The sequence below is a fragment of the Pogona vitticeps genome, chromosome 1 (genome assembly GCF_051106095.1).
Source record: "Pogona vitticeps strain Pit_001003342236 chromosome 1, PviZW2.1, whole genome shotgun sequence".
In the NCBI taxonomy this organism is placed as follows: domain Eukaryota; kingdom Metazoa; phylum Chordata; class Lepidosauria; order Squamata; family Agamidae; genus Pogona; species Pogona vitticeps.
The window spans coordinates 229727479-229739471 of record NC_135783.1 but is presented as its reverse complement, the minus strand read 5'-3'; the positions used below and the strand labels follow the sequence as shown (position 1 = coordinate 229739471).

The window sequence follows — 11993 nt, the reverse complement described above, 5'->3', positions numbered from 1 at the left end:
TGCGGAAAACATAGTGCGAGCGTTTGTAAAGGATTATATCTCTGAGAAAGGAGGAGGAAATCATAGGTACTTCCAGAGTTGACAAAGACGTTTGCACAAAGTCCAGCATGTCACTGCCCTATATTAGAAGAAGAAGAAGAAATCTAAACTAAACAAAAAACCAGAGGCAATCCGGCCAAAATAAAAACGCGTTTAGTTCCTACTGATTTCAATAGCAGACATTAAAACGTGTGCTTACAGCCGCAGTCCCGTGCACACTTACCTGAGAACAACTCTCACTGAAATCAGTGTACAGTATTTAGTTGTTCTAAAGGACTCAGGGTTACACTAATATGCCTCCATTTTACACCAATGAAACTGGCTGATTTGGGCCCTTCATTTTTTTATCTTTTTTTAAAAAACAGTCCAAAGTTCTTCTTTTTTTCCCCTTTCCCAAAGCTTTTTGGTGTTGTTCCTTCACCGTGCAATCAATAGGCTGTCTCCTCGAAAGAATGCCCAGTGGTGAAAGGGCCTTTCCTACCAGGTACAGCCTTCAGATCTGTTCCGATTAGGTATCCGGCCCAAAATAGAACCAAAACACAAGGATTGATCTGATAAATCTGTCTGGAACAGTTATTTCCAAATAGATCACTAGCCGGCAGACTGACCAGCAGACCATAAGACCAAGGTTTTATCTTATTTTATATACAGAAAATTATTCTACAAAATTTCCATCTAAATTTTGTTACGCATTTTACCCTTTAGAAATAATATACATTTTTTTTCTTAAACAGCAGCAGAGGAATGTCATCAAAGGGTTATTTTGGAGCGCTGGAAAGTAGCACACAATCACATAGAGAATCGTGTTGTGGAGTTCCCCAAAGTTATTTGTGAAGTTTATTTGAAATGGGATTTTTGGAAAATAATGACCAGATGAAAAGTCCTCGGCTGGAGGGAAAGAGGAACTAGAAGCAGGGTTTATTAAAAAAAAAAAAAAAAAAAAAAAAAAAAAAAAAAGGATGCGCCAAAGCCAGCGTAAATCTCTTTCTCTCTCTCGGTCTCTGAATTAGACAGCCCCTTGGATAACGTATCCGCAAAGTTCCAATGCAGCTCATTGGCTGACGTCAGGGGCGTCACAGAAATCCCGGGCCGGCCATTGGCTCTTTCCACGTGCGGGCCAGCCTCACGTGCTTCCGGTTGGGATGAAAAAAAAGTGTGGCTGAGAGATTTTTTAGGGAGAGTTTGTTGCAAGATCGGAGCTGTCAGAGATTTTGCCTTTTTTATATATATCTAAAGGGAAGAGGAGAAGGAGGGGGAAGAAAGGTGGGAGGCAAAAAAAAAAAAATATGCACGTGCGAGCCGGCGATTAAAGCATCTGCCAAGGCTGATCCGCGGGCAAAGCAGATTCTGACACTTGGGGAAACCCCGAAGCTGCAGCCTTTCGGAGAGAGATGGGTAGATTGTGAGAAGGCTTTGGGGGCGGGGGGCGGGGTCTGGGGGGTCTCGTTTTGTTTTGGTCTTTTTTCCTCCTTTTTTTGCAAGGGGGGAGAGAGATAGAGAGTGGAAATATAAGGATAACGGCAAAAAAAGCGAACCCCTCCACATGCCCGGGTCTTTGGATATCTCTCTTTAGATTCCGCTGCAAGCCAACAAGTGGATGTTATTCTGGTTTTGTCTGGGATTTTTTTCCCTCCCTTGTCCTCTCTCTCTCTTTTTAAAAATAACAACTCCTCTCACTCACAAGAAGACGACGAAGCATCCCCACGCTCCTCTCGCCTCCTGGACAAGCGGGGCGGAGGGCGACCCAAAAGCGCAGGGGGAGCGCAAGGACAGCGATCGGCGGAGCTGGCGGCTGACTATGGAAGAGCAGACGGACAGTAAAAGTCAGCGAGACTCTGCTCCCCTTCCCGCCGGCAACAGCCACAGCCTCAGCAGCCTCAGCACCAGCACCAGCACCAGCGGCGGCAGCAGCGATGGGGAGAGCGTCCCGGTGTCGCCCAGCAGCCTCGCTCCCTTGTCTCCCGGCGCGCCTTGCCTCGTGTCGCTGCCCCATCATCCCCATCACCACCACCCGCACCACCCGCACCACCATCTACAGCCGCCGTCGCAGCAGCAGCAGCAGCAGCAGGCGCCTCCGCCACCCCAGCAGCAGCAGCAACAGCAGCAACAGCAGCAGCAGCCACGGCCGCCGCCGCCGCCTCTGCCTCTGCCCCTGCCCCTGCCCCAGCCGCCGCCGCCGCCGCCGCCCCATCGCACCACCAACTTTTTCATCGACAACATCCTGAGGCCGGACTTTGGCTGCAAGAAAGAGCAGCTCTTGATCCTCGCCGGGACTGCGGGAGGAGGAGGAGGAGGTGGCGGCGGCGGCGGCGGCGGGCGGGATAGAGACCTAGATCGCGCCGCCAGCTCAGGTAGAGAAAATGTCAACCCACTGCTCGGCCGAGCCCCCAACCCGGCCTCCTCCGCCCTCCTTAGCGCGGACTCGCACGGGAACCCCGACAGCTCCTCCACCGCGGCCTCCAAAGCCAGCCCCGCCACGGCGGCAGCAGCAGCGGTAGGGACGGCCAAGCCCCCCTCCATCTCCTCCTCCTCCTCCATCTCCTCCTCCTCCTCCTCTTCCTCTTCCTCCTCCTCCTGCTCGGAAGGGAGTGGAACTGCCCCGGCGAAGTATGGGGAGCACGCCAACCCCGCCATCCTCCTCATGGGCTCCAATAATGGAGGAGCTGTTGCCAAGAGCGATTGTCAACAGCCGCTGGTTTGGCCTGCCTGGGTTTACTGCACTAGGTATTCAGACAGACCATCCTCGGGTAAGAATCCTCTTCCGCGCCGTGAGAATCCACCACCCCCTCCCCCGCTCCGTTCTTCCTGCTCCTTCCCTCTCTTATATGATGTGCTTGTACTGCTGAGGGTTTCAGACCATCGGGGGCCCCCGCCCCAGAGCAATTGCAGATCACCCACCCCCCACCCCCACCCTGGATACGATCCTGCTGTGATAATGTACTTGGGCTCCAGACCCCCCCCCCCGGAGCCATCGAGGGGACTTGCTCTCGAGCAAACCCGCAGAGAAGCCGGGTGACAAGTCGGGAGCTGAGCCGCGCTAAAGCGATAGCCCTCTGTTCCCGCACAGCAGACCGATTCTGGGTCTTCCGGCTGGACGGAGTGGCTGGTGATGGGACGCGACCTGCCCGGCCACTTAGCTGAGGATGTCCTTTGGGTCACTGGGCGTCGATAGATTGTGTCTTGCCCCAGGAAGCGGGGTGGGGGGAGAGAAAAAGGAAGGAAGGAAGGAAGGAAGGAAGGAAGGAAGGAAGGAAGGAAGGAAGGAAGGAAGGAAGGAAGGAAGGAAGGAAGGAAGGAAGGAAGGAAGGAAGGAAGGAAGGAAGGAAGGATGGATTCCACTCTTTTTCGGAAAACCCAATCCTGAAATTTCCAGTTCTTCAGCTGCAATGTGTAATTTTTAATCCTCTTTTATTTTTTATTTTTTTAAAAAACACGTCCAAATCTATTGGCCAATCTCCTTTCTCCCTCTTTGTTTTGGGGAAATCTCATTTATCTGGAAATAGGAAGCCCCGCTGACTTCCTAGTAAACGTCACTAATTCAGGCTGGGCTGCAGGGTCTCCCACCTCGTTCCTAAAAGGTTTGGAAAGACACGGCAAACGTTCCCTGCAATCCTGCCCGGACTGCTAAAAGCCGAAGGGCGAAGAAGGCATTTAAAACTGGAACGAAGAATTCCAACCAAGTCGAGGCTCCTTCGGGCTTTTGGTCTGTTCTTGGAAGGTGGGCTGCCATATATTTTCATTCTCTTTCACTCCCTTCTTCTCTCTCTCTCTCTCTCTTTTTTTTAAAGGGGAGGAGATAAAACAGCATTTCCTTGATATATATTTTGAATGATCAGGGCGATTATAATTTTTTTTTAAAAAGCGAGACTTAAAATTTCAGGTTTTGCATTGGGAATAATTAATATCGGAAGCGTAGCTGCACGTGAGTGCTGTGATTCTATTCTTGCTACTATATTGCTATTATTGTTAGGTCCTGAGGAATTATGGGTCGAGTAGGACACATGTTGCGTGTAGCAGATATATTTTTGAAGGAAATGTCAGGAGAAGAGAGGAGGGGAAAAAAAGAGTGCGCGTATGAATGTGCAAAGGACGTCTCTCGAAAAGAAGAGGCCTTCTCGTAGCGGATAAGAAAAAACCAGCTCCTGGGCCTTCTTTTTCTGCATGTCTTTATCTCCCATTTAGCCCCTTAAAATGCTCCGACTTCTCTTTCTTCTCATAGATTACGGTGAAAAAGAAAGTCACCTCGTAGGTACCCTAATAAACCAACAAGACACACACACCCCATTAATTTCTTTTTCGGAGGTTTCGGGCGGATAATCCGTTTGCTTTCCCGAAAGCTCTTCGGAGAAGCCATAGGGAGGGAAAAGAAAGAAAAGGGTCGAAGGATCCGGAGAGGGGTCCCTGTCGGAAAATGTCCCTCACGTCATGGGTGAAAAAATCAGGCCAGGAAGCCCTTCGGGTCGGGGCCAGTCGGAGTCCCAAAAAAACCCTGAGCGATCGTGCGTGAATTGCGGCGCGCGTTTCTCTCTTCTTTCTAATCTTGGGAAGGAGAGCGAGAGAGCGACAGAAAGAAAGCGAGGTTTGAGAGCCAGTTTGGAGGACTGGGGGGGGGGATTTGAGATGGATGAGGATGGGCGGTTTGGGAGTACTCCCCCCCCCCCACTCAGCGGCCGCTGGTCTCCGAAACCAGCCGCCTTCCCAGGCCACCCGCTCGGCCGGCGGCTCTCCCTCGGCGGCGCGGGGCTCTTGATGAACTCCTTCCCGGAGGCGATTGATCAATCCGCCGCTATCAGCGCCAGCCATCTCGATCACGCCGCTATTGACACCTCCCCGCGCCTCGAAACCTAGAAAAGCCACTTTGATTGACGAACGGATTGATTGAGTGATTGAGCTGTCAGCTCTGCCCTCGGCAGCCAAACGCAATGATTTGATGACGCCGTTTGGCCAGGCCGCTGCCTCGCTCCCCTCCTCGCCCTTTCCACTTTCTTAAACAACAATATACGTATATATTCTTGACTGAGAGAGAGAGAGAGAGAGAGAGAGAGAGAGAGAGAGAGAGAGAGAGATGTATACATCTGGCACAGGTATATTCGGGAGACCGGCGCCGGCCTGTCCTGGCCTCTGTCGAGGCAGAGATCGGCTCCTGTCTCCTGCAGCCACCCACCCGCCGTGTACCCTCTTCTCTTAGGTTACCTTTCCAAGTGTAATGGGGCGGAGAAGGGAGGAGGAGAAGGCCTGGTGTCCCCTCCGCTGCTTCTCAACTTCTCCTCCCCCTCCCCCGAACATCTGGTCACTTCTTGGAAGATGACGGTTCTCCTCCTGCAGCTGGAAAGAGAGAGGTTCTTCCGAATATCCAAATACTTTAAGGGGGGGAAAAAGCTGGGGGTAACTGTGGAGAGCGCTTTGTAAATATAGTTAGGAAGCGCAGGATGGCTGCTGGTTTCTTTTTGTTTTTTTATTTTTTGGAACGCGAGAAAAAGAAAGGGCCGAGATTCATATTGTCGAGACAGAGACAGAGGTCGATAGGTGTTTTGTTTTTTTTTAAAAGGTGTTTGTGTATTGCTTGGTGGGTCTTTGGCAAGGTAGTTTGTCTTGCGGGGAAAAAGCCAGCCCTCTCCGCCTTAAGGCTGGGCCCAGCGCTACCCGCAGGGGAAAGGGCGCTGGCTTCGCTTCTCGTTGGAGAACTTTGGAAGAAGAGTAAATCGGAAAACAACCGGTCCCCTTCTGTGGCATCATTTTTTAAAAAAATCTATGCCCACTTACTTTTTTATTTGCTATTTATTTATTTAAATCGAGAAGTCTCTGTTCGAGATTTGGGGGAGACCCCGGACAACCTTCACCGTGGTAGACGTTGTTTTTACAGAGGGGGGGAAATCTTGCTATGGTGGGATTAAAACAGAAAGAAAGAAAGAAAGAAAGAAAGAAAGAAAGAAAGAAAGAAAGAAAGAAAGAAAGAAAGAAAGCCCCCCCCCCGCGCCCATGTTTCTTTTCGTGAAACCATAACAGGTCTTCATCCCCCTACGTCTTGAGTTTATCCAGCACACGGTAATTCATTGACTCGGACAGGTCTCCGGTTGACATTTACAGAACGCGGCCGCGCTCTGCTAAAATTAATGGGTGTCCAGAGCCGCCCAAGTATTATTTCCATTTCTGTTACACTATTTCCTTTCCCCACCCTGGTTAAGCCGGGAGTAGGGGGAGAAAAAGAAAACGACACCGCGCAGACCAGATGGGGTGGGAAGGAGACATAATAATTTCCCCTAGTATCCGAGATCCAGGAAAGGCAGTCGGGATGGGTTTTGATCCGGGGCTGATCTGAGCAAGGTCTGTTGCTCCCATGAAGGCTTCCAAGCGGAAGCGGCCGGATCTTTTGTAGGAAGCCGGCTGCGGGGGAGGGTGCGCAGGTTCATAGCCATTGATCAGGAAGACACCTTAATGCTTAGATTTTTTTTAAAAAAATCCCCAGGAACGGATGGCATTTAAAAACCGTAATAATATCATTATTTTCCCCCAAACAAAGATGATTCCTTTCCCAATTTTTTATTGGGAGCTGGAAATATACGTGTGTGTGTATATAATCTAGGCAGCATCCTGCGGCAAATGCCAAGGGGGGAATATATATTTTAATATATACATATATTAAAATATATATTCCCTCCTTGGCATTTGCCGCAGGATGCTGCCTTGATTTTTGCTGCAGCTTCAGAGAAACGTTTTCCGGCACATCAGGAAACGCGTGTCTGCCTACTCCGGGGTGGGTTCAAGGGCCCACCTTGCAGGGAGAAGGCCAGTCTTCGAACCGGGACCTGACCATTAAGGCCAACAGCTCTTCGTTTGCTAGGCAGTTATAACGCCAGTAGTTGGGGTTCCGACGGACTTGCTACAGAGAGTCTCAGAATAAGCAAAGTGTATGTGAGCATGTCGAGGGAGGAACAGAAGTATGATTCCATCGGCAGGACTTTCATTCAAAACGATCTTTATAAAAATGAATAATTTATTAAACGTTGTTCGTTAGATTTAACGAGGTTTCATTCTTTTCGTTTGTTCAAATATAAACTTTGGTGGTTGGGCTTGTTTGTGTGTTGTTCCTTTTTTTAAAAGAAATCCCCAGCCTAAATTATTTGGGGACCTCTCGGCTTTGATTTGGAGAAACAATGTTTAAGTGTCTCTTCAGAGCCATTCAGCTTTTAAGACAGTTTTTGTTCCCACTAGAAATATGGAGGCACCTGAGGGGAAAGGCTGATATAATGACTTACTTCTTGGGTCTGGTTAGTGGTAGAGCCGGGAGCTTCTCCAGTTCCCACCCACAACACCAAACCCACCTGGGAAACCGCCAATGGTGTTTATTTGGGAATCACCCTTAATTAGGTCTACCTTCCTATCTATTGTCTTAAAATTCAGTAGGAAACTTCTTGGTGTGTATGTCAAGCCTGGCCTGTTAGTGGCGTGTATAGAAGGTGAATGACGTCGGACAAGGTTTCCTAGGGTGCTAACGAACACCTCTCATTTAACTCTTGCAGCGCTGGAAAGGCTATGGAGCTTACCTCATCGGTGGTCCTTTTTGGAAAACTAGGAATCCCCCCCCACCTCATAAGTAGAAACTCAATTTAGGAGAAAATAGGGCCCAATATTCCACCACCTGCTGAGAATATATATATTCTCCTTTCCCCTTTCCTGTTTTTTTTTAAAATTACCCCAACGACGATGTCCTCGATTTGATAAATTAACTAAACAGTCGGCCACAGTCCCCCTTCCCCCCCCCTTACTAATTATGCAGCTTTGCTTTAAGAGAAAAATCACACTGATAACTGTAGAGGTTCAGACAGGGAACTTGGTTTAGACAGGGAATGGCAGCAGGCATACATTCCTATGATCGACTGCAGCCGAGGTGGCAAACGTTTCCCACGACTTAAGCTTCCTCTCCTTCCTGTTCCTGGCCTCTGCTGCTTTCAATCCGATCCACAAGGTAGCAAAAGTGGGCGATGCCATCAGCAAACGTGTCGAGGGTCGGGAATACGCATCTACGTCTGAACAGGGACGTTAGATGGGGCTGGGCAAGTCCAGCGGCAGGGCTCTGCCGCCGCTCGGTTCATTTGCAACTCTGTCTCCCACCCCACCCGCGTCCCCTTATAGGGTGGCCAGAAGTCCCCCTTTTGAAAGGGGCGCCCTCCGCCCTAGTTTCCTGAGTCTGCCACCTCACCGGGACACCCAGAGTAGGTCCCTACGTCAGAACGTCGCAGCTGCGTCCAGACGGGGCTTGGTGGTGGCGGTGGCGGTGGCGGTGGTTGTTCTTGTTGTTATTTCGGAATGCTTCTGATCTTGCAACCCTGTCCCCCTCTTCCCTCTTTCTCCCCTCCGCACCGCCTCCCCCACCCCCCTGTGCGTTTGTATGTGTGTGTGTGTGTGTGTGCGTGCGTGCGTGCGCCTGTGGGTTTCTCTGTCCCCCCCCCACGCCTTCCTCCCCGCCTGTAGGTCCCCGCACGAGGAAGCTGAAGAAGAAGAAGAACGAGAAGGAGGACAAGAGGCCTCGGACGGCGTTCACGGCGGAGCAACTCCAAAGACTCAAGGCGGAATTCCAGGCGAACCGCTACATTACCGAGCAGAGGCGGCAAACTTTGGCCCAGGAGCTGAGCCTCAACGAGTCGCAGATCAAAATCTGGTTCCAGAACAAGCGAGCCAAGATCAAGAAGGCCACCGGCATCAAGAACGGCCTGGCCCTCCACCTCATGGCCCAGGGACTCTACAACCACTCCACCACCACGGTGCAAGACAAAGAGGACAGCGAGTAAGCGAGGAGGACGAGGGCCCTGCGGGGCCCCCCCTCCCCTCCCACAGACTTTGGCTTTCCTGTTTCTTTTTTTTCTTTTTTAAAAATTTTTATTTTATTCTTAATATTATTATAATTATTATAATTATTATATTATTATTATTATGAACCTGATCGCCAGGGAAGACAAAGAATAACCCTACACACAGGAAAAAAAAAAGAGGGGATGAAGAAGATAAAAAGAAGACTATTTGGAAAAATCCAACAAAAGACTTTCTCCCCCCTCCCCCCCTGCAGAGACACATTGGAGGAGGGGGGGTGGCTTTGAGAAGGGTGCTATTTAAAAAAGAAAAGAAATTTATTGTCTATTCATAGTTATACGGATTCCAGTTAAAAGCAAACAAACAAGACAAAACAGCACACTGACAAAAAATTTATCTATATAGCCAAACATCGTATGAGCTTGTATATATTTAATTTCAGGTAAGAACAAAATAATAATGATAATGTGTACCGTTTTTCTATTAGCTCAACCGTGGAGCTTCCCTTTCCTCCTCGCCCTCCCCCCCCGCCCCAACTTGGTCTTTATTTCTCCCTGTTTGTTTTCTTGGCCCTTTCTTAGCCTCTTGGTTCGTCAGTGTTTCGTCTGGCTCTCTCCCGTCTTGCTTTCCTCCCCCCCTCCCCTGCGTTCTCGTGGGTGCCTTCACCTATCTTAATTTGTGTGGGTGTGCGTACGTGGGTATGAGTGTGTGTGCTTATTTTCTCTTTCTCCCCCCCCCCCCGCCCCGCTCCCAAGTCAGAACAATAACAAATATGACCCACAGACTGCGAGACTGAACCCCCCCCCCTTGCTGCAAGCCAAAGATTTTTTTCTTATGTTCAGAAATCTGTAGTCTGAAATAAAGTGTAGATTGTGTTCAGGATATATACTGTATGTCGATTCTGTAATTCTTCCTCCCTCTCCCGGTTCATGCAGTCATATATTCTTATTCTATACCTATTATTTTCTCGAGTTTTTTTGTAAATATTTCTCTTGATACACACACTAGCTTTTTTTTTAATTTAAGAGGCATTGAATATACTGCTTGAAATCTTGTTTTCCTGACTTATTCGCTCTCTTTTTTCCTCCCTCCCTTTTCTGTTCGGGGACGGAAAAAATGTAGGCCCAAGTGCGGTTAAAAGTTAGCCCATTAATAGCTCGATCCTGGACATGTTTACTGATAAGTTTCACTGAGAGCACAGGGGGGCTGTTCTACAAGTAGGGCGCACGGGCTCTTTCACTTTGAAAACTCCCCTCTGCCCCTATAACTTTAGCTTTATGGCGGGAGGGGTCAGCACAAGGCAGCCCGAGATGTTCAGGTCGGTCTGGACTCTTTCAGTGCCAATGGCACAATATTGCCATTTTTCTCAGAGAGAGAGAGAGAGAGAGAGAGAGAGAGAGAGAGAGAGAGAGAGAGAGAGAGAGAGAGCGAGAGAGAGAGAGAGAGAGAGAAGAGCCTCACACACGTTCTCACTGTTTCCTATTTTCTTTCTCTCCCTCGCTCTTTCATATATTTTTTCATAAAAAAAAATATGAAAAATGAATGAAAGACTAATATTGTCACGAAATTCTCTGGCTCCTGCGAGCTCTAGGATGGGTTGGAAAGAAATTTATCTGACAGCTCCCTGCCTCGCATCCAGGATCATATTGAATTTCTACCGAGGCGCCTTTTGCCAGGAAGAGCAATAGAAGGACGAGGGAGGAGGGGAGGGGAAGAGAGGGAATGATCAGTACTTTGCAAGCGGTTGCTTAGCAGCGCAGCATAATGAATGGAAAGGGAGGGGGGCCCTTCCCTCCCTGGCCTTCTTCGAGAAGCCCCTTGCATCATCGCCGCCGCCAGTCTTATTAGTTTGGCAAAGTAAATTCGGTCTTTTTAATTGAAGGCATTCTCCTCCCCTTCGGATGGTTCTCTCTTTCCAGGCGATTCCTTCCTGGCCCAGGAGGCCGGCCACTTGAACTAACAGGTACAAGCAGGTGGATAAATCCTTCCTCTCCGACCGGCCAACATTTATTGAGAAGAGAACCCGTGTTTAATTTGCTTGGAGACACCGCGGGCATTCAGTATTTGTTTTACGGTCTGGCGATTCTCATTACTTTATGGGCACCTGGGCTTGACCTAAAAGACAGATTCTTTCATTCATTCATTCTTTCTTTCTTCCTTTCCAAGATTCTATGCCACCCATAGGAATCAAGCATTACCCCAAACGCAGCCGTTTAGTACGAGAGGGAAACAGCCGGTGCTTTATATGCAAAAAGGCCCCAGGTTTCATCCTGACCATCTCCGGCTAGTGCTAGGAAAGGCCCCGGAGAGCCGCTGCCAATCAGTGTCTTCAAGACTGAGGGCCAGGGACCAATGGCCTAAGTCGATACGAAGCCGCCTCTTGACGTCCCACGGAGTTTCCACCGCTCGGAGGTTAGACGCCCGGCTCCCAAGCCCAGATTCTGAATGACGATTCCAGATAAATAAATTTACTTAGGATCGCTCGCTAAATTTTGTTGGATGATGAAGGCGAGCATGAGTTAAGATGTCGTGGCGGTAGAAGTAATAGAAAGAATACATTTTGCATTTCTTTTCCCTCCTTCCTTTATTTATTCGCGTGCGTGCGAGTTTTACTGGAATATTTCTGTTTGTAAAGTGTGTATGTGTACGTACACACGCTTTACAAACAGAAATGAATGGAAGGGGCGGGAGCTCCTTAACGTGTGTATATGTATACATATACACAAACAGACACTTTACAGACACAAATATTTAAGCAAAACGTTTCGGTGTCTGCCTTCAGTTGCTCGGCTAAAATTATAGAGTATATTAAGAACCTGACCAAGGTGGAATTCAGTTCATTGCAGTCGGTCGTTAAAGTCACCTTTTGTTTATAATCCTTTGTCTCACTTTGTGATATAAATTTGACAAATTTCGGAGTTGCGCTCGAGTAACTTTGGGAAGCGGAAGAAGAGATTCGAGGACTGGAGGAGAGGCGGAGGCTGGCGGTGCAGGGACGGCGGGGGGGCGGGGGGGCGGGCAGGGGCAGGAGGAGGCGATTCAGCCACAGTGGTGACCTGCTTTCCCTGGGATCGTTCGACAGGCGCGCCTGTGTGCCTCCTCATTGAGAGGGAACAGAACTTACAGGAACGAAGCAGGGCTGAATT

General features: G+C 49.2%; 1 protein-coding gene across 1 annotated transcript in view; it reads left to right on the top strand.

Annotated features, from left to right (window-relative positions):
* The window catches only part of EN1 (engrailed homeobox 1), a 12353-nt gene extending 2448 nt beyond the window's left edge, over positions 1 to 9905 (top strand). Inside the window, exons 1-2 of the mRNA XM_072984558.2 lie at positions 1 to 2786; positions 8512 to 9905. The exon at positions 1 to 2786 is cut by the window's left edge and continues 2448 nt beyond it. Coding sequence (XP_072840659.2) covers positions 1637 to 2786; positions 8512 to 8828 — 1467 coding nt within the window. The 5' untranslated portion in view covers positions 1 to 1636 and the 3' untranslated portion in view covers positions 8829 to 9905. The remainder of the gene's footprint in view (positions 2787 to 8511) is intronic.
* Positions 9906 to 11993: the final 2088 nt, after the last annotated feature.